Raw genomic sequence first — 23,080 nt, 5'->3', positions numbered from 1 at the left:
GAACACTAACACATGTCTACTATGTTGGTGTGGACAATAAGACTGTGTGTGTAAGTGTGTGTGTGTGTGTGAGGACAGACTTCGCTTAATGTCCTACACAGACGTGACCATGCTGGTCTGTGAAAGGAAACGATCATATAGCAGCTATTCTAATTACTTAACAAACTGCAGCATAGCACTCTCAAAATACGCCACAAGACAAAAAGGAAAAATGTGTGTGGGAGGCAAATAAAGGCTTTCTGTCCACAACTAAGTGTAAATGTACAAAATAAAGAGCCGATCCTAAATATACATGACTGGAACATGTTGCTTAGGAGGTGATGCTTTTTTTTTTTGGAGCCCAGCACTTCTTGTTGCTCTCACACAAATGCAGAGAGTGACCTTATTCCTTCAAAAACAAGCCCTGTGGATTTTTACTACACCACTGCGGTCGCATACGTCCATAAACATATTATTCTTTTAGACAATCTCTGGTTACGCTTGCCTAACTGAGACGGCTCAAACATAAAGCTCTGTATTTGTGTCCAGCCCTTAATTAGGAATAGGACTGGAGTCTATAATAGTCTTGTAAATGTAATAAGATTCAGATGGTGCAAAACACAGTGGAACACATTGGGTCATGTGCTGTGCTACTAGAGAAATTCCCAATCACATGGCAATCGAGCTCTGTTAAACATGACAGACTTGTTTGTTATTCGCTCCGACTGTTCTTTTGTGTTACGATGTTAAACGTCATCTATCTGTTATGATGTGCAAACAAACCGATTCCGCCATGGCTACGAAGGGGATGTGGTAGCCTAGTGGTTAAGGTGTTGGGCTACCAATCGGAAGGTTGTGAGTTCGATTCCTACGTCCACCAAGCTGCCACTGCTGGGCCCCTGAGCAAGGCCCTTAACCCTCAATTGCTTAGCTGTATAAAAATGTAAGTTGCTCTGGAAAAGGGCGTCTGCTAAATGATGTAAATGTACAAATTATTACCAAGACTCGGATTTGACTACACAAAAATTTCACTCACTCACTCACTGCCGCTTATCCGAACTTCTCGGGTCACGGGGAGCCTGTGCCTATCGACGTCATCGGGCATCGAGGCAGGATACACCCTGGGCGGACGGAGTGCCAACCCATCACAGGACACACACACACTCTCATTCATTCACACACTCGCACACTCCAGAGATGCCAATTAACCTACCATGCATGTCTTTGGACCGGGGGAGGAAACCGGAGTACCCGGAGGAAACCCCCGAGGCACGGGGAGAACATGCAAACTCCACACACACAAGGCGGAGGCGGGAATCGAACCCCCAACCCTGGAGGTGTGAGGCGAACGTGCTAAGCCACCGTGCCCCCCACAAAAATTCCAATACGATTTAATTTGTATAGCAGTTTAAACATTAGCTGCTGTCGGAAAAATTAATTTCTGACAGCAGCATTACCTCAAGTCTTCAAACTGACGTGAGGTAATAAGCATATTTCATGCATCCATTACCATGCTTTATTTAGGTTTCATCATTTGCACCATGCTCCTGTTGGTGGTTTGTACATAAGAATCGTAGCCATTCTTGTGCTCTGAAAAGTTCTGCCAGACCTTTGTTGTTGGTCATCTTTGACCTTAGTGATACAAGTTCAGCCTTTAGTGACACCTTACGTCTGCCGACGTGCTGCCAAATACGAAAAAAAAAACAAAAAAACACAGAGGTGGAAAAGTACTGACAATCAAGCACTGAGATTCTCCGAGAATAAACAGGAAGTATGTTGAGTATTCAAAATGATGGACTGTGGTGTTTCTTTAATGAAATTAGCTATCAGACATGTTCTCCAGGTCAAAATTTAGCTTAGGTTACCATCTGTTGTTCTCCCAAAGATGGTTCTCTGATTTCCTCCCACCTCCTGAAACATGCTGGTGTGTAGTCCGGCGTGTGTATTCCCACCACGCATCCGCTTATCCTGGGATTGGCTCTGGATTTTATTCATCCCTGAGCAGGGTAAAGCACTTAGCTTCGTTTGTTCATCGCCGCTTGCAGAGTACTTCTAAATTTTGATGCTAACCGATTTACTGAAGCAAACAAAGTAAACAAATTCCTACCTTATTTGATTAATTTGTTTAGTGGAAAGCTACCAAAATGTTGTCTGAGAACTAACGGTAGTTTATTGTCAACACAAATAATGAAGTTTAAAAAGAAAAAAAAAAACATGGTGCCGTGACCGCAGATGGCAAGATCACAACGCTTCTTAAAGCTAGAAGCATGAGGCTACACCCTTGTGGAGCACCTGCAACCTCTTCGAGGAAATCACTTCCTTACCATTAACAAAATCAACAAAAAATTAGCACAACAAGAACAGAATGAATTTCCATGAGTCATGTCTCGAGCATCCTTCGGTTCCTTTTTTAAACTGGCTGTTCTTAATTGATCCTCATCAAGCTCAACTTAATTCGAGGGATGTGATCTGCACATGGAGGACCAAAGGTATTCTCGGTGCATGTCCTGCTCTCTGTTCCAGTTTCGTGTGGCTGAGTCTAACCGCTTGTGCCAACTTCGTGCTGTAGCTTACACAAAATGACCGCAGTGAAACAATCAAGGCCTCCGCCCTGGCCACAAATATGAGGAGATCAGCAGGTACCATAAACAGAAATCCCTGTGCTCTGTCATTAAAGCACTGAGCCATAAGGGTTTCCACACTAGACCTGTCAGGTCTTGGATGGGACACAGACATCAGGCTGGTCCGGGCCTCTGGTGACCCTCAGGATCCATCACCGCTGTGGTGAACACGAGAAGAACAATATTGTGTCTTACTACTGTATAACCCAAACCAAGCAAACAATAAAAGGGATGTTTACAGGCATCCTTAAAGAGCTGAGATGGAGATATTCCGCACAATATGCCGCTGAAGCATTGTTCAAAGACCATTTTAGATCCAAGAAAGAGCGGAACTTGGCTTGCAGTACCAAATTGGTGGCAACAGCATATTTCAGCCAGAGCAACATTGTGGTTTCCTTTAAACCCTAACCAAGCCAAGGGCAGAGGAACCATTTTAAAGTTGGCTGGTTGAACCGTCGCTGCTGCCAGCGATGTAAGCCTGTATGCTACTGTCAGAAAACGCTTGACGTTAAGTCTTAAATCTATTCTGGGCTGTGGTTAGTAAACCATCTGATATTGTGTATCACGGGAGAGGTCGTGTTAAAGAAGTAGAAAGCTCCTCTACCCTTTCCTTTCTCACCAAGCTGAAAAGACATGATAAACGGTGAGCCAAATTATGACTGTGTCCATTTTGGTCCAAAGTGATATTTTTCAACTTGGAACATTGTGTGCTTGGAACAATCACGTTTACTCCCAATATTCCCGAAAGGAACAAAGTGAAATTCCCAAAACCACACACACGGGCCCCTGAACATGATCAAGACTTGATCAAGACTCGAGGAACATACGCCATAATACAGAAGAGTTGTGATGGAATGTGAACCCGGACCCCTGTGAAGACTTACTCCATGCTCTGTGGCTCCGAGGCGCAGGCTCCTACAGCCCTGGTGACATTGACTAGCAGGGCCTGGTTGGTTCCCGTGAGTAGGCTGACCAGTGGAGGGATGCCACCGCACTTTCGGATGGTGGTACGGTTTATGGGTCTTTGGGCGCACTCTGCCAGAGCTCCCACCACGTTGACCAACACTTCTTCAGGTTGATCTGACAGTAAAGCCACCAGCATCTGCAATGTCTTATACTCCTCAAACCTGTAAGACATAGCAAGAGGGAAGAGACACTGTATAATGAATATAGACTTTCCAAATGATTTTATTCGATGCTTTACTCACCTTCTAGGCTATGGGTGAGTTTTTAAGTGCTTCTGAAAGTTTTAAAAAATCAACAAATAAACGACTTGGACCGTATAAGGAGTAGCGCACTTTGGGACAACTTTGCATACCACAATACCTTGTTGTGTATTTTTTTAACAGCATGTTTAATTCCTTGCTACTAAATTTATAACCAATCCTAAAAAACAGTTTGTCAGTTTTGTGCACTCAACGACGAAGCGTTGGCCTGCAGCTTTACGGATTTAGCTTAGCTGCTATGTTGTTTTTCGTATATATATACACAAGTACACAGATGACACAGGAGTCAAAACAGCTCTGAATAATAAAACGCGAACAAAATCGGCAAAATCGTTTCGCTAATTGTGTAAAACTTTGTAAGCGTTTTGTATGTACGTGATAGTACGATGGTTCAATTGAAATAAATCAGGTGACTGCGGCGCTGCACAGCGTCGTTTCCCACGCTTCTCGCTACACGCACTTTCTCCCGATGACCGTCCTTTTCTGCGGCTTGAAGCAGGACTAAACTTTGTCTCCGTTTGCCAAGATCTGTACAGTGGCGAACTACAGTAAACATTTAAAACGGGTATGTTGTGGTCGCAGAGAGCCTTGACAAACCTCTGATGTACGATTAAGTTATATGAGTCTTTTTATTCACGGTTACGGTTTCTGGCATCGTCGCCCTGAAGGAGATCGGAGTGTGTCTCCAAGGTCACATGGTTTTGGTCGCCATCCAACGAACCTTCTCATGCAAGTAACACAGTAATGAAGAGGATGAGTGGCCAAACTGGATCCGCTAAAAAAACTTGACTCGAGAATAATCAAACTCTGTAACACAGACATGTTCTGAGCTGTAGAGTAAGACTGTATGTGTGGATTAGTGCTTGATAAATGGTGTTGAATGTGTCTATTCGTAGTAAAACCAACATTAACTCAATACGGACCAGTGTTTATGAGCTGTAGCTACGAACAGCGGGATGAATAGCAAGCAGTCGCCTTATTTAATCTTGTCGAAGGCGTTAAGTGCTTTACAGTGGACTTTCTGTCTAATAGACTTAATGATGAATTGTGTTAGAGAGATTTAGATGATGACTGCTTTAGCAACAATATTTTTCTAGCAAACAAATCAACATGGCAGGTGTTTGTTGATTCGGGCAGGAACGGAGCACCGTAAATCAGGACATAGAGAGAAGTGAGTTCTAGCGCTTTACGATCTTCTCGGCGGCTTTTGCACGCAGCACGTTTGCTGAGGTTACTGTATCTGAGTGTCACCTCCACACGTCACGTCAATCTGGGCTCAGACTCGAGTCCTGGTCCAATTGCTTTTGACTTATATCTTTAATCACAACCGTATTGACTTTTTTCTTGGGGTTTTTTTTTGTGCTGTGGAAACTATTGATGTTATCATCAGCTAAAACGTGCACGCAGGTTATTTTACCTCCTGAACTTCAGCTCTACGAGCTGCGTTGACGTATACGGGAATCGCTGCACGGTTTCAGGGTGAGTGAACTCACACTACCTCCGACAGGTAACCTCAGGTTTGGTACGCCGCTCTGCTTCTTGGTCCACACTATAGCTTACACCAGTGGTCCCCAACCCCCGGGCCGCGGACCAGTACCGGTCCGTGGACCAAATGGTCCCGGGCCGCCCAAGAAACATTAAATTATTCCCATTTTATTTACTGTGGTGTATTTCTCTCGGGTTTGTGCAACTTTCCATGGACGAGAGGTTAACCGGGAGCTGAGAGACGTCACCTAAAGCCGCACCGATATCGCGCATGTGCAAAATATCATGATATCGGGCCGGGTTTAGGTGACGTCTGGAGCTGAGCGGCTGCGAGCGGCAGTGGTGTTGTAGCTTTGGTGGAGAGAGAAGGTGTGTATCGCTCTTCTCTCTGTTCACCGGTACTTTGCCATGTCACAGTGCTTGGTGTACGTGTATATTGTGTTTGCTCAAATTTAACCCACAAATTAGCAAAAACGAGCACGAAACAGACGTCATTAGAAAGTTAGAAACTCTGCCGGTGTTCTGGATTAAAGTCATGGCGGAACACCCTGAGATTGTCACCACAGCACTTACATCCCTATCGTCATGTCCGACATGCTATCTGTGTGAAGCGGGGATTTCTGCAGTGATGGCAACCGAAACAAAACAACGGAATAAACTGGACATAAGCGACACACTTCGGGTGTCATTGTCTCCTATTACCCCAGATGGAACCGTCTCGTTGTAAAGAAACAAGCTCAGGGTTCTCATTGGCCCACGTCTGCTGCCCACGGCCAGCGAGCTGCGGTAAAATTATCAAACATTGACCGATCCGCGGAGAAAAAAAGGTTGGGGACCACCTGCTTACACCACTGATGCTCTGTTCAAACGAAACTACCGGCATGAAAGGCAGGCTACTATTAGAAGAGAGGTTACATGAGAGTAGAAACTTCCTGTACAACTGCATGTTAGCAGTTAAACTGGACACTGTTGTCACTCCTGTAGTGAACACGTACCAGCTGTTGGTTATTCTGTTCCTGCTTTGTTTTGTGTCACGCTGATATTGATTTGTTTCCCTAGTCATCATGTTTGTCTGTTTTGACTCTTGCCTCTTGCTGATTACTCGTCTCTCAGCGCCTTCTGCGGCTCCGCTTTGCCGTTTCAGCGTTTTATGTTTGCTGCACTTTTATTATGATTAGCGTCTTGTCTCTGCCCCTGGTCATGTCTTTGTTTTCTATTTCTATTGTGTTGTAATCGTGTGCACCTGCTTTAGATCAGTTCTCGGTTAGTTTGTGTATTTAACTCACTCCGTGTCTTGTTCTGAAGTCTTGTTCGGTTGTTTTTTTTTTCTTTTTCCGAGCGTCTGCCGAGCTTTGACCTGGTTTTATGAATATTCCATGTTTGAGGACAAAAAAACTGATCGTGAGCATCGCTGGAAGTTTAGGCTTTTCATATCCTTCGTTTTGGACATCAAGACATAAACACATGCCAGATGATCATCTAAACCCTGCCTTTAACCCTACATTTTCATGACCTCTGGGGTAATGAAGCTCTTTTGGTGTTAACTCCACATCACGTTGTGAAACGATGCACCGTTAAAAGTTAAAAAAGAGCAAAAAAAGATGAGAAAGCTGTGAAAGATAACAGAAGCTGCTCGGGTGATGAAGCACAGAGCCGAACTTTTTTCCTCAGCGACGTGAAAGCGTGAGACGAGCCGTTATTTAAAGAGGTCACGCGGCGGATTTATCCCATCAGGATGTAGATACGTGAATATGTAAATAAGAAGAAGGTTGCAGCAGGGTTTAGGGATGTAGAGTGTAGAGAAACATCAGATTGTGAAGAGCCACGATTCAGTGTTAACTCCAGGGAGCAGTGTGAAACCTCAGACTACAGAAACACACCATCCTGTAAACACGAGTTTATTATCACAAATGGTTCACATGTAAAAAACACTACAGTGTATCTTTGCTCTCAGAGTTCTAAAAACAATTCTGTTCTGTTAAACGGGTCTCGTCTTATTCGGACGCATCGTTATTCGGTTGAATGTCAAACACTTTTTGTACTTTTTAAGTCTCAGCCAGTCCTTTCCCCGAAACTGACGCCACACCACCATTCTCCTGCTTCCCCAAACACCTCCTCCCTCGTCCACGCTCTGTCCTCATTCTCAAATCACCATCACTCAAACAAAGACATGCTGTCTGCTTCTGGCAACCCGAGCTGTCTGTCTGACCTGCTCATGTACTTGAACAAGAAAAAACTAGAAGAGGGGAAAAAAGTTCCTTTAAATTACAGCTGCAGTAAAGTGTAAGGAGCGTTCCAGACCGATTTTTGTCACGGAATGCCACTCGGGCTGTGATTGATGTTGAAGTGGGCACTGCGGTGCTCTCGAACCCAGACAGAGCAGTCAAAGCTCTGTTTAAGTGTGTGACAAAAACGGTTGTGTCGTTTTATTACGAATGCAGTGTGCCACCTTGACGTTTATATAAACGGATCACCCCGATATTAAAGCGGTCGGTCCGGCGGCACGCTGCTTTCCTCTCGGGTATGAAATTCACCATCGTTCACACCCAAGCGTGCGAGCCATCCAAGAGCGCGTGCTGCGGAGCATTTCCTTCGCTGCATTCCACTTTATCATAACCGGGCCGTAATCTTTGTTAAAATTGGTCACTAATTGGAGGTATTTTTGAAGCAGCACCATCAGTTGCAGCTAGCATGCGATTATTAGTCTCATTATTATAATGACTTTTATTATTATTGCTGGCATGCTGTGCTAACAGAGCTCTGAGCCATTAGGTGCTTTTGGCCGTGACTGGTTCTCTGGCCTCGCCACGACATGGTGCCCGGCCTCGGTCGTGCTGTTCCTCTGGCGCTCGGGCTTTCTCTCACTGCTGCCTTTCATGCTAATAGAGGTTGGGAAGTGATTCAGGACATGAGGTGAGAGCCAAAGGCTTGAAATGTATTAGACAATCTTTTAGAGGTGGCAGTCTGGCTATAAATAACCACAAAATACCCTTTGTGGGTAAAATAGTTAGAATTATTCCCATTACGTTTTATTCCGTAATTAGTATTATAAAATATTCCGTGGCAGCTAAATTAGCACAGGTATTTTCAGGCGAATCTACATGCGTAGTTTTGCTATATTTTACTAGCGTTAGCGGATATTTACATCACAGGATTACATCATGGTGCTGATGAGTTCTGGATCCTGATGAGTCAGAAAGTTGTTCTGATGCATTATCGTCTCTATAGTAAAGAGCAAACGCTTCGCATGATAAAATAAAATGCTTCCATTAACGTTAAATAAAATAGATTTCTCCTTACACAGGTAAAGCTGCAACTCTATGACATCATCAGGACAGAGGAGTTTATGCTTTCAGGCTTATTGTGAACCTAACGAGCTGTTGGATTGTATTAACATCGAGAGAGAAGAAAAGACACGTCGGAGAGGGACATGACACGACCCTAACACTAACCCTACGTTCTCCTCGTTTAAATAATGAGGTTCCTCGCCGTTATCCGCTTTCCTCCGACCTCCAAAAAAAACCACGCCTGGCGTCGGATCCTGAGAGGCGATTCGCCGTAATCGAACCGTGCATTTGATCTAGAATTGAGCTTAGCAGCTAGTTAGTAAAAAACATGTGTTTATGTAAATTATTCACCGAGGAAAAATGCAGAAACGTGTGTTTCAAACCGCGGCAGAGAAACCTGAGAGTGTTTCTGTTAACGTGACATTAAGTGAATTGATGATGGCATGGAAAGAGCTTAATGTGATATGAATGCACGATAAGGTTCTGTTAGATTTGAGTTATGAGATGGAGAGAGAAAGAGAGAGAAAGAGAGAGAGAGAGAGAGAGAGAGAGAGAGAGAGAGAGAGAGAGAGAGAGAGAGAGAGAGATGGAGAACAGTCGCACTGCTACTGGGCCACTGCAGACACGAGCCTCCCTCTACATTCCTCCTCCCAAAACAACTCCATTTTCTGTCTGGGATGCAGCCAGACAGTAGAAACGTCCACAGATCCAAATCTATCAAAACGCCATAAAAATCCAAAAACACTCTTATCATAAACTAAAAATGTGAGGCTGCTTTATCAGATGCTTGGCCTCCGCCTTGTAAAAATAAAACTCTGTAATTTATAGACAGGTAATGGTGGAATAAAACGAAGCATATTTGAACCCTGTATACTACATGCGTACCACATGACAAAATAAATACTGCTAAATCATTTTTATATGAGAGGACCTTTGTGACGGAAAACACTTGCCAGGTCGGGCTTCCAAGATTTTTTATTTTTTTTGTTAATTCATGAGAGGAAAAAATGACTTCGAAAAACGTCCTGTGCCAGAAAAATTAGAGCAGGAAAGCCTCCAGGATCGTCATCGTGCTTGATGAGGGAAATGGAACGGAATGGAGGTCGGTCCTCCGCAACCTCGTACGGTTTGTGACAAACGATTTAAAAGGTCATTAGCTCGCACACGACTAAAGGGCTGATTCTCTCGACTGACTCGTTAACCGGCCCGCTCGTTAATGACGTGGGTGTGCAAAGAGTAAACACAATTCCTCTGGCAAACGGTCGTCATGAAAGATCAGAGTGCAGAAAAATGTTTGCAGTTGGTTGGAATAATGACTTCTGGATGTCCTCGGCGGGGAGACGGGATGAGGCGAGGCAGGGCAGTTCTGAGTGGTGGAAAAAGTGAGCGAAAGAGACGCCGAGTAAAGACATGACACGAGTGATTGCACGTCCTCCGGGTCCGACTCGTTCTCACGGCATGAGCGCAGACGTGACCGGCCGATCTGCAGTCGATTACAGAGCGCACACACGTCAATAACACACACTCCGTACGGCGAGGAAACCCCGCCGATAATAAATCGTCTGCTGCTCTCGTGTGTCTCGCGTATTCGTAAACTTCACTGAGTACCGGTCACGCTCCTGATCATAAACTCATCAAAAACCTTTGACAAAAAACTGATGTTGAGGTCGATTAGAAATTTGCTGAACTGCTGAACCTCACCTTCCTCCACTAGGGTTTACTTTAGTGCTTGGTCCCCTGAATATAATAGCTTTGATAATATGGACTGTGATTTCCATCAATTGAAATGTATCTAATTACCGAAATAACTCGATATAATCGCTAAATAAATAATAAATAAATAACAGACCTCCTGGATGTTCAGGTCCTTGAACCCCACTTTGAGAACTCACTCGAGGAGTTTAAACACGAGCCTCATCTTCATCTCTACACCGAGCGAAGTTTCAGTGAGGACAATAAACGAGTCATCGATCTTTAAACGATTCGTTGGTTCACTTCTGTTCCGTCAGATGGATTTGTTCTGATTCGTTTGTTCGGAGCGTGTGTTTTGATGAGCTTTGTGGACATTTCAGGTGGACGTTATGTAAATGATTAGAGTTGGATAAAGTGAAGGTCAGAAGAAGAAGGAGGTACAGAAACAAGTTCTTTCTTTATCTTGTTACAAGCTCTATGTGTCGGTGATTCAGTGGCATGTAGACAGATCGCCACGTCCCATCATTTAAACAGGTGTTATTGAATATCTAGATCTATCTATGGATGAGAAACGGTAAAAGGACAGGCGTACTTGGCGACGTTCTCCATGCTGATGGAACATTTCCAGATGGCCCCGGTGGTGGCAGCGAGCAGTTGCTTGTTGTCAGCTTGTTTCAGTAAAGTGACCAGCGACTGCAGGCCGTTATACTGCCGCACGAGGTCCCGTGTCTGCTTATCCTCCGCACACTAAACACACACACACACACACACACACTGCAAATCAACCACGAAGATGATGTGATGCACGTGTCTGCTATTTATTTCCGACCCTTTCCATTTCAGAGGAGTGAGAATGAGGCCTTGTGCAGCTGTAAAAGCACTTGAGCCGAGACTCGATGCTTATTCACGCTGCTCGACGGCTTGAAGATCACCTTGAAGATGGCACTTGCGCAGTGCATCTGGAGCTCCTGGTTGTCGCAACAAAGGTTCTTCACCAAATCCTCGATCATTCCTTCGCTCTGTATTGCAATCCTGTAGCTCCTCTGCCAAAGAAAAAAAAAAAAAGAGAACGTCCTTCAGCTAACTTTAACTGCAACTTCAACTAGCGTTATGGCTTTTGGTTAATGACATGGTTAATGACATGGTTAATGACATGGTTAATGACATGGTTAATGACATGGTTCTATCAGTCTTATAATGCAGATTTTTAATAACAGTGCTTAGTACTGAGTTTAGGTTGTGTCTGAGAGCCGCAGCGAGAATTAGATCAGACCTCAGAGGCGCACTCCTGCAGCGTGCCGACCACAGGGATGAGCATGTTCTTCTGTGGGGATTTGAGCAGGCGGGCGAGCATAGGGATCCCCCCAGCTTTACGGATGGCCTCCTTGTTCCTGGTGCTCTTACTGCAGCTCCACAGAGCCAGAGCACCGCAGCGGGCCACCTCCACGTCCTTCTCCTGCTCCGCGCTTAGAGTCGTCGAGTTAGGGACGCAGTCCAGCAGCTCAACCTGACACAGACACTCGCAGTCAGACTTCACAAACCCTTAACACTGCATTTTATACCTGCACCAAAATCCTAAAGGACATTAAACACTTTCCCATGAACCCAACAATGAAGCTGCACATCAGGAGCAAGTTAAAAATAAAGTGTCTGATGTTGGTTTCTCACAGAGAAAATATAACGCTCTTTGTGAGGTTTAAAGTACAAGATAAATGAAGCCTGTAGGCAGAAAAAAATTAGTTTATAAGGCATGGGTTTTTTTCTAAGTTCTGAATTTATAAAACTGTGACTTGTAACTCGACTCAGTCCTCAAATTCCTTGCCTCAGGACTCCAGTAAGACAGCAAAAGCTTTTGGCCCACAATTTGACTCAGACATCATAGATTATTCATTTTGATTGGACTTCAAACTTTATTGACTCTTATGACTCTTATAACTCTTTAATGGATTCAGAAGTCTAAGATTCAGGTTTTAAAGCTGAAGCCTATTTGCATATTGACTCACATGAAAGCCAGTAGGCCAATCCAAAGCCTTCAAAGTCCTACGAATGTATTTTAATGACTTCTTATTCAAACAATAGAAATTTTCTTTCCCTATAAAATGTAGATAATCACTTTGAATAATACATCAAGACATCTTAAAATGTTGAGATTAGCTAAACACTCTATATCCTCTTCCACAGGTATCTTTTAAGCCAGTGGTCCACAACCTTTTTTTCGCCGTGGACCGGTCAATGTTTGATCATTTTACTGCGGCCCGCTGGGGGTGGTGGGTGGCGGCTATACAATTAAATTAAAATGAATAATGAACATTTAATTGTATTTAAACATGCCTTTTTTAACTCACTACAACGCTAAATCAATGACAACCCTGAGCTTGTTTCTTTACAACAAGACGGTTCCATTTGGGGTAATAGGAGACAATGACACCCCAAGTGTGTCGCTTATGTCCAGTTTATTACGTTGTTTTGTTTCGGTTGCCGTCACTGCAGAAATCCCCGCTTCACACAGATAGCATGTCGGACATGGCGATAGGGATGTAAGTGCTGTGGTGACAATCTCAGGGTATTCCGCCATGACTTTAATCCAGAACACCGGCAGAGTTTCTAACTTTCTAACGACGTCTGTTTCGTGCTCATTTTTGCTAATTTGTGGGTTAAATTTGAGCAAACACAATATACACGTACACCAAGCACTGTTAAACATGACAAAGTACCGGTGAACAGAGAGAAGAGCGATACACACCTTCTCTCTCCACCAAAGCTACAACACCACTGCCGCTCGCAGCCGCTCAGCTCCAGACGTCACCTAAACCCGGCCCGATATCATGATATTTTGCACATGCGTGGTATCGGTGCGGCTTTAGGTGACGTCTCTCAGCTCCCGGTTAACCTCTCGTCCATGGAAAGTCGCACAAACCCGAGAGAAATACACCACAGTAAATAAAATGGAAATAATTTAATGTTCCTTGGGCGGCCCGGTACCATTTGGTCCACGGACCGGTACCAGTCCGCGGCCCGGGGGTTGGGGACCACTGTTTTAAGCCACAGGAATGCACTGGGACTCCAGAGGTAAGGACTCGGAGTTAAACCTGAACTCTGGGGAAACTGCTGAAATGCCGGACATTAGTGGCGATGGGGCGTAGCAACAAAGGGGAAAAGAACCAGCATGACTGTGGTGCATTATGTGTACTTTTTGCTCTAACGAGATTACACAGGAAAAGCTTACTATTCTGGCCACCACTGGCAGAGCTTTAAAACACTTGTATGCCAATAAGAAGTTAGCCAGGATTCAATTTACGTACTTGGAAGACAAAATTCTATGTAAATCTGGATTTGGGTTCCCACAGTTTCTCCTCTGAGGAGGACACGATTGCCAAATCATATCCACTTGTGTTTCATGTTGGGGTAAAAATTAGCAGTAAGCAGTGATAAGATAGAGAGATGAAGTGCTTAAGGAAGGGATGAAGGGGTTAAGTGGAAGCTGAAGTGGACAGTGGGCTTGGGGCTGCACTGATTATTCACATACTGCTTTCTGGTTTGTGGTTTATAGTTTATAATAGCCAGTGTTTTCCTGAAAAATCTGCTAGCCAGAACACAGGCATGGAGAAAGCAAGTATAATTTAAAAAAGATGGAATGTCTGCCCTGTGAGGTCCCTGTGTAGAGCAGTGACCTACATAGGTTAGGGTATATACGCTGTGTGGGTGAAGTGGACAAAACAGCCTATCGTGCTAGTCGACCAAGACCGTAGCTGGTAAATTAAATGATAACTTTTCCTCACTTAGTAGGAAAATTCTCTGTATAACTGCAATGACATAATTCCACTCGTTTCTCAGAGATCGTTGCTAGCTAATACATATCTGGGAAATACATCAGAAGCCTCAGGCCGAATAAGCGTGAGAGGAGGTGTAGGGGGCGGAGCTTCAGGGTGAAAAGCTATAGTGAATTTGACTAAAATTTGTAACTTGGTATGTACATTTAAACCAATGGAGACACTTATTTGTGTGAGGAATTCTACTCAGACACTGGATTCAGGACGATCTCCTTGACCCTGAGTTGAGCGATTCAGCATGGCCGCAGCACTTCCTGTACATACAGACAGGATCGTTTGTTAAATGGAACACTGACTCTACAGCTCAACTTAACACTCATCCCTTTTAGCTGGTTAACTTGTTGCTAGCAAAAGACAAACATGGAGGTCATTCAGACCCAGCATTAACACCGGAGAGTCTGTGCCCCTTTTCCAGCGAGGCAGTTTGAGTGCAGGTTCGGAGCCTAATTTAAAATCAGTTCTTTCTTTATCGACACCCAAAGCACCGGCTCTGAACCAGGAAAAGTCGTCCTTAAGTAGCACCAAAACGTTGCTGGTCTAGACTTAAGAACCGATTGTGTCAGGGGCTGTGGGCGGGGCAGGGGACGGGGATACTTTTAGCGCCTTTGATAATGTACCTTAAGTATATTAATGTTTAATACACTTTTACTTTTACCGCGATATGAATATATATCAATTATCAGCACACATGATAGTAGGTAGCTACATGCTAAAGCTAACGTTTTTTCTGTGTTAATGATAAAATAACGTTATGTATTTTCTCGATTACAACCTCCGTTTATACAGTTTACACGGAGCTGCACGTACACGTCGGATTCGCCGTGTTTGGATGCCGATGTAGGTTCACAAAGCCATGAGCATTAATAGTAAAGCAACATCCGCCATTGTTGATGTTGTGTTTGTGTTTGTCGCTGCTGCGCTAATGTCGCTGTGTAACGTGACACGTATACAGTGACGTCACACTCGGCTCTGTGACGCTCTCTAACCGATGGAAAGGCAAACCGGTTCTTAGAAGGTTCGCAAGTGGAACCAACTTTGAACCAGCACTAGCGCTAGCTCTGAACCAGCACCCGGTTCTTTTTGGTGAAAAAGGGGTATTAGACACCTGTCCAACCTTCTAGAGTCACATGCTGATTTGTTGAGACTGACATTTCTTTTGAAGGAAGACTATTCTGGTGTTTTTTTGTTTTTACCAGTGTACATTGTGATAATCCTACCGCTCAGCTCTATACTGATGAACATATTACACCCTATGTAGAGAGGATTATAACCTTGAGTAACAGTGTCACAGTGTAAGGTTACATTTGCATGAACAGTCCTGTGACAGAAATGGATTTTCAGTCCCGGTAAACTCAGCCATTTTAGACATTACAGTATTTTGCGGTGATGTAACTCGGGCAAGATGCTAATACGGAATTACACATGTGCACTTCCGAGGTGGTCTGATCCTTCAGAGCGAGCCGGTGTGTGATGGAAATGCAGGCTACGTCCGAGTCTGGACCCGTGTAAATATACAGATTAGTGCGGGCCGTGAACTTGTAATCACAGCGAGCGTCACTCTGTCAATAAACACGCGTGCCGAGCCGAGGGGCAGCCCGACATCTGATCTGTTTTTACCTGAAGAGCCTGAGCTTTGATGTAGTGGGAGTGCTCAGTGTGTGAGTGTGTGCAGAAACAGGTGGGTGAAGCCTATACCACTGTATTGTGGATGTCATTGTGTGTGTGTTGGAGAAATGTTTATTTGTGTACCCGTCACTTCAGCCCTACTGGGTTACAACACCCACAACCGCTCTGACTCACAAGTCTCTGGATGCCTCTGTACTGCCGCACGGTCCTGCGTGCTCGCCTGAACTTGGCCACGTTGGCGATGGTCTCGGCTGCCAGGCACTTCAGCTCTTTATCAGGAGAGTCCAGGATGGACACCATGGTCTGCAGTCCCCCTAAATCTGCGATGGCCCGTCTGATCTGAGAGCTGCGACTGATTTCCTTCAGGATCTTCAGAGAACCGATCTGAGGTATCAGAAAGATCACACTGAGCGTAACAAGTCATCATTAAAACTGAAAACTCTGTACTGTTTCCTGTAGCAGCTCACTTTACACTTCAGCTCGTCAGTGTTCAGCAGGTTAATAAGGACCTCGAGCCCTCCCACGTCTCTGATGGCCAGCTGACACGCCTCCTGGGCCAAATTACAGTCTCGCATTGAGCACAGAGCGATCACTGTAGCTGTCTGATTACCTCCCTGTACACACACGCGTACACACACACACACACACACACACACACACACACACACACACACACACGAATACGAATAAAACAGAGCTGACATATTCTTAGTAACATATTCTCAGAAAGATACAATGGTGTGTGTGTGTGTGTGTGTGTGTGTGTGTGTGTGTGTGTGTGTCATGATAATGTGTTGACTGAAAATCATAAAACATCGTGTTTTTTTCTTGGGCGTATGATTTCAGCATGTTTTTGACTATCGCTTTAACCAGTTGTGTGGTGAAGCAGACAGATGTGGAACTGGATGAACTGGAACATCTGCACAATTCACACAAGCAGCTCTCAGTCAGGCTGGAGCTGGATACCGAAGGTCCATCACAGGTGTGTACTGAGCTCCTGGAGTATCAGCAGGATTAGTTCAGCTTTGAAATTTTACTCTGAGTCCTCTCTGCAAATTTACTGCTGAGCCAACAATCACTGCTCTCTCTCTCTCTCTCTCTCTCTCTCTCTCTCTCTCTCTCTCTCTCTCTCTCTCTCTCTCTCTCTCTCTCTCTCTCTCTCTCTCTCTCACACACACACTCCATTTCTCGTTCTCACTCTCACCCTCACTCTCTCTCACCCTCTCACCCTCTCTCTCACTCAATCCACTAATGATGGTCAGAAAAATCAGAGCATGGAAAATGCACAGGAGACAAATCAACTACATCCCAGACTGAATGAGTATGCCATGTAGACACACACAAGCAAAAGAAAGAAAGAAAGAAAGAAAGAAAGAAAGAAAGAAAGAAAGAAAGAAAGAAAGAAAGAAAGAAAGAAAGAAAGAAAGACAAACAGCCCTTGCTGAAATGAGATAATGGTACATGTGATGGTACAGATGGTGTTTAAAGATAAGCTATGAGTGGACCTTGTTAGTAAGGTGAGAGGAGCTGAGATGGGCTCACTGACATGTAAGTAGAGGAGAGGGCAAAAACAGAGAGAGAGAGAGATGGACAGAGAAAGAAAGAGAAAGAAAGGCAGATAATTAGAGAGAGAGAAAGAGAGAGATAGTATGTGAGACAGACAGACAGACAGACAGACAGGCCACATGTGTTGCCCATATAATGATCCTGGACTAAATGTGAACCAGTAGCAGCAGTGAATCCGCTGTGCCGTTCTCTGCTTCTTCAAAGCGTTTGGCGGGTTAGCATCGCAAACTTGTAAAAACAGTGCTCGGTTTACAGCCGATACCGCCGGCTTGGAGAAAAGAGAGAAAAAAGCGAGGGATCATATGCTTTTGTTTTTGCCTGCTTTGGTCTCAAAGAGCTGTGGACATTCTTTAAAACTAGAAAAACATCTGAAGTTCTTTTTTAACGTGAGACTCGGACACTACTGTGCTCCGGAACACACACGTGTTCCAGAGATGTGATCCACAAACCATATCTCTCTCTCTCTCTCTCTCTCTCTCTCTCTCTCTCTCTCTCTCACACACACACACACACACAAACACACAAACCTGTGAACATGCCAGTCTTCCTAAAACTATGTCGCAGCGTGTGCAGTGTGTTTTACTACTCTTCTCATCAGGAAAAACACACACAGATGTGTGAAGCTGCTCTCAGTACACACATCAGCCAGGAGCAGTCAGTCTTATCAGAATTTCTGTCGAGTGTCAACTTTATTATCTTGTGAGGCCTCCAGAGAAAGACAGAAAAAATAAGGAGAAATAAAAACATTGAGAAGGAGGGTTAAGACTGTAAAATACAATATTTGATATCTGAAGGACTGAAGGATGGACAGATGCTGATTTGACTACAGGTGTCCTTACAACTGTCTTAATATTCTTTCCAAAATCGTCTAAGGATCACATAAAACATCGACTCCAAACATTCTCCAAATCATCTACAAGTTAATCATAGAATCATCACAGATTTTTTCAAAAACATCACAACATGGTCTCAAAATCTTCACAAAATCATCTAAAAAATTCTTAATATTGCCCTCAAAAAATAAAACTCAACATTAAGCCACCAAAAACATCAGCAATGACCTGGTTCAATTCCTATATTCGGTGTGTGTTATTGTTTTCTTTATTGTAAATAGCATTCAAATAAAACCTTAACATACAGATTCAAAATTACCTTAACATCGCTTGATAAATCACTTCAAAATGTTTTCAAAATAATCAACAATCAAGTCTGAAATTGTCACAACGTGGTCTCAAACCTGCCTTAAAATGATCTCAAAAGTCAGAAATTGTCATAAAATCTTACCATTTTATGTCTCAAACCATTTATGCTGTCTCACATTTTCTCAAATCATCTTAACACAGTCTCATATTGTCTCAAAATTGTCTCCAGAAATGCTAAATCCTAACAAATAACGCTGTCTTTAAAATAAATTCAGCTAAGGAGAAAGAGAGAGAGAGAGAGAGAGAGCATATACTATAGGTGTGTGTATAAAGATGGAGATTAATCAGACTGATGAGTCTATTCTGTCTATCTTTATTCTATAAATGTGATAGGAGACTGAGAGCATGTGAGGGAAAATGAGAAAAAAGAAAATGGAACATGAGAGACAGAGTTAGAGAATCGAAAGAAGAAAAAGAAACAAGAGAAAGCTGCTCTTGGCGTATAAAGCGAGCTCACGGTGGAACAGCACTCCCATTAAAGCTACCTCTGGAAGGTGATTTAGAGAAGAACTCGTATTATTTATCCTCAATTGTACAGCTTCCATCTCTCCTGTGAGAGATAGACTCATGTAAAAAAAAGAGACAGATGCAAAGAGAGAGAGAAAAAGAGAGACAGACAGAGACAGGGAAATAGAGAGAGGTATCACATTTAATAGAAGATATTAACCTGATCTAAAACAGCAGCTTCCATGTGGTTTTACTAACATCTCTGTCACACACACACACACACACACACACACACACACACACACACACACACACACACACACACACACAGAGCAAGAAATAAGTTTAACTGTTGGTGTTCCCTCAGCAGCTTAAATACTTCTGAAAGAGTGCGTGTGAAAGAAAGACAGACTTTATTCTAAAGCTCAACCCTTCACTGTTCAGAGCCCGGCTGCTCCTCTGACTAATCCCCTCTTTACCCACAGATTATAAACACAGGTGTATTTATACTGAGATCACATGACACTTTAATTACCCACAAGCTGATTAAACACTCCATTCAACTAATTAGGTGACTTCTGATGGAACTGGTTCGAGCAGGACTATTACAGGGGTTTGTAAAGGTCCAGTTACATTCCTTATGTACAAAAGACTGGATAAAGGCTGACATGACCATAATGCTACCAAGAGTAAAGTTATTGTAAAGTTTAATGCTTAACCATTTATGGATACCTCAATCTTGCATTAAAAATCGCAAAATCACCTCAGAATTACATCAAGGATTTCATAATCATTTCATAATCACATCAAAGATCTCAAAATCACCTCAGAATCACATCAAAGATCTCAAAATCACCTCAGAATCACATCAATGATCTCAAAATCACCTCAGAATCACATCAAAGATCTCAAAATCACCTCAGAATCACATTAAAGATCTCAGAATGACATCAAAGATCTCAAAATCACCTCAGAATCACATTTAAGATCTCAATCACCTCAGAATCGCATCAAAGTTCTTGAAATCACCTCAGAATCACATCAAAGATCTCAAAATCACCTCAGAATAACATCAAAGATCTCAAAATCGCCTCAGAATCACATCAAAAATTTCATAATCACTTCAGAATCACATCCAAGATCTCAAGATCACCTCAGAATCACTTTAAAGATATCAAAATCACCTCAGAATCACATCAACAATTTCAGAATCACATCAAAGATCTCAAAATGACCTCAGAATCACATCAAAGATCTCAAAATCACCTCAGAATCACATCAAATATTTCATAATCACCTCGGAATCACATCAAAGATCTCAAAATCACCTCAGAATCACATCAAAAATTTCATAATCACCTCAGAATCACATCAACAATTTCAGAATCACATTAAAGATCTCAAAATCACCTCAGAATCACATAAAAAATGTCATAATCACCTCAGAGTAACATCAGAAATTTCATAACCACCTCAGAATCACATCAGAATCACAGAAAAAAATTCAGAATCACCTCAGAATCACATCAAAGTTCTCAAAATCACCTCAGAATCAGGTGAAAGTTTTAAAATCACCTTAAACTAGCTTCAAAGATCTTAAAAGTAGCTTGATATCACCATAGAGATCTGTAAATTACCTCAAACTTTCTTCAAAGATCTCACTACCTCAGACTCAACTAAATGTCTCAAAATCAACTCAAAATCACCTTAACAACTGCTGAGATTACAATATTAATATATCAACATCTGTTGCTAAATTGCCTCAAAAACCACTGTATCTTCTCAACAGTCTTCAAATCTTCCCCAAAGGCACAAAGTCACTTCACTCAAAATCTCAGGCTCATTCCTGTAAAATTGACCTCACAACAGTCTCAAAATAAATTCAAAAATTATTTCAAAATGGCTTCAAACTCATCTTAAATCACCTTTACATAGCCTTAGAACCCTGTCAGATTAACCTCAAAATCTTTGCAAAAAATCATCTTAAAACTACCTTTAGGTAAATAATTGGGACAAACACTTGATATTAATCACAGATAAAATACTTGTGATTGGCAACAAAGGAAGATCTACAGAAGCCTAGCTGAAAACCTGAGGTTTCTCATCTCTGCTATGCTACTCGGCTTCGTCCGCGGAGATACTGTTTGGTGTTGTAGTTTATGCCAATTTTTTTTATTTGTAAACAATTCTCTCAAACTAGATAGATCTTTCTCCTGACTTCAGTATTATGGAGCATTTGTTGGATCCTAAAATGTAATCCCAAAATTTAATCCTGAGGTTTAATCCTGATATATATTTCTAAGATTTATATCATGAGGTATAATCCTAGGGTTTAAACCCATTTCAGTTCCAACCTATGCAGCAGTGGGAGTGAAGCCAGTGAAGGATGCAGTACTCTGTCTAACCAGTAGAGGGGGATAAAATGCATAACGGCTCTCACAGGTGAGCTCAGAGCATGGCGGATTCACTCATTAGTTCATTTTTAGAGATTTCTGTGATTTCTCAGTCTCACAACGTACATATTTAAATCATAAGAACCTCTGGAGTTTATTTTACAACAGTCCTCCTTGAAGATATCCTCAGCTGAGAAAGGTTTAGTGCTCCTGCTTTCTGAACTTTGCTGCAGTGAGATATGTGTTAATTAAAGCTTCGTTTCCTGAGCAAACACATCGACTGCACCGAGCTGTCAGTTTAAATGGGTCACCAATAAAAATCTGCTAATCACCCTGGCAGAAATTGAGCATTCTTTCTCATAGCACACGAGTGTTCGGGCCGCAGATGATTAGCGGATTTAGAGGTGATTAACGAGGGCCGAGGGGGGACGTCTGGCAGCGGTGAAAGTGTTAGAAACATTTTTGTATGAAACACTGTTAGGTTGCCATGTAATCTCTGATCTGAGCTAATGAGGCAGTTGAGCTGGAACTAACAAAACAAACAGACTGTGGTTTCCTGTGCTGTATGTACACATGTGTGGTAATAGAGCTGCGCGTGAACATGTGTGTGTGTTTGTGTGTGTTTACATTTAAAACCACGCTACAACAAACGCACGTTGTGTAGAGTGTTATGTTTCCACGGGGTATGTGTTGTTTCTAAATTGAACGCTATGGTGGTACATGTATAACGGATGCAATCTGCCATTTAAACGAGCTTCTTTACATGCGAACGAATGCCGCTACTAAACTAAACTAAACGCTAACGTGCGGGTCAGGTGATTTATGTAACACTCCACTGAGCGTGTAATCTCCTTTAAAAGGAGAGGGAGGACAAAAAAAAATGGAGAGATGTTTAGTTTGGCGAAGTAGCGTTTCAGCTCCTGATGGTAAGGAAGGACGGTATAATTGCGCTACTGGATAAATGTCATAAATAAAGAACTTTTGGATTTCCAGACAGATAGGCTGCTTTATAAACACTCCAGTGTAACCAGCGCATCATTTAAATGGATCAGACTTCACATTTTTACCCAAATAAGCCTTTGCATATTCTTATCTGAGACTAACCACAGCGCTCATTAAAGCCACATGATAAATGGCTCATTTTGGGTAATTTACATTCATTATGCTGAGGTTGTGCTCGGCTAAAAATATCCAGGACTAAACTCTGCCTGGCTGTTTTCTTTCCGATGATTCAGTGCTCGTTGTACTGGAGACAATCCTGTTAGAGATCCATTTCAAATACACACGCTGGATGTGCTTACGGTGCTTAAAACAACACCTCTGCTTTGCTTTATCTATGCCGCGGCTTTAGCTGGCCATTTTAGGAGGCTAGGAAATAATTAGGAGATTATACATCCATAAATTTTTCCCCCTGTGTCTGACACTCATCCATTTACGCTTGGCCCAAACTCCTGCGAAAACAACCTTCCTCTTATTTAACGAGGTCTGATATGTAGAAGAGCCTGGTGTGGTATCATGCGGTCAGAAGAAGAGGATCTGTGGTCTGGCATGAACAAACGCAGCATTGCTAATGCAGACGAGAGATCAGACACACACACACACTGCTCTTTAGTCTTCAGAGGTTCAGAGTCAGGAAAGAGGCTTAATCAGAGTCAGAAAATGGCCAGAGTCAGAATGAGAGTTGAAATCAGTCAGAATAAGAGTCAGAGCCAGAGTCAGAAAAGAG

The 23,080-nt window shown here is 42.9% G+C and overlaps 1 protein-coding gene across 10 annotated transcripts in view; it reads right to left on the bottom strand.

Annotated features, from left to right (window-relative positions):
• The window catches only part of odad2 (outer dynein arm docking complex subunit 2), a 78,390-nt gene that overhangs the window by 33,227 nt on the left and 22,083 nt on the right, over positions 1-23,080 (bottom strand). For 7 of the 10 annotated variants that reach the window (XM_047817405.1, XM_047817404.1, XM_047817402.1 and 4 more), the window contains 6 exons: positions 16,214-16,360; positions 15,921-16,130; positions 11,564-11,797; positions 11,223-11,333; positions 10,883-11,037; positions 3,485-3,727 (listed from right to left, as the gene is read on the bottom strand). In XM_047817405.1, coding sequence (XP_047673361.1) covers positions 3,485-3,727; positions 10,883-11,037; positions 11,223-11,333; positions 11,564-11,797; positions 15,921-16,130; positions 16,214-16,360 — 1,100 coding nt within the window. Of the gene's footprint in view, positions 1-3,484; positions 3,728-10,882; positions 11,038-11,222; positions 11,334-11,563; positions 11,798-15,920; positions 16,131-16,213; positions 16,361-17,839; positions 17,976-19,181; positions 19,430-23,080 lie in introns of those variants that run through there. The other 3 variants (XM_047817408.1, XM_047817409.1, XM_047817410.1) reach the window with 3 other exon arrangements.

The sequence above is a fragment of the Tachysurus fulvidraco genome, chromosome 8 (genome assembly GCF_022655615.1).
Source record: "Tachysurus fulvidraco isolate hzauxx_2018 chromosome 8, HZAU_PFXX_2.0, whole genome shotgun sequence".
Classification (NCBI taxonomy): Eukaryota; Metazoa; Chordata; class Actinopteri; order Siluriformes; family Bagridae; genus Tachysurus; species Tachysurus fulvidraco.
This window is presented reverse-complemented; position numbering and strand designations above follow the sequence as displayed.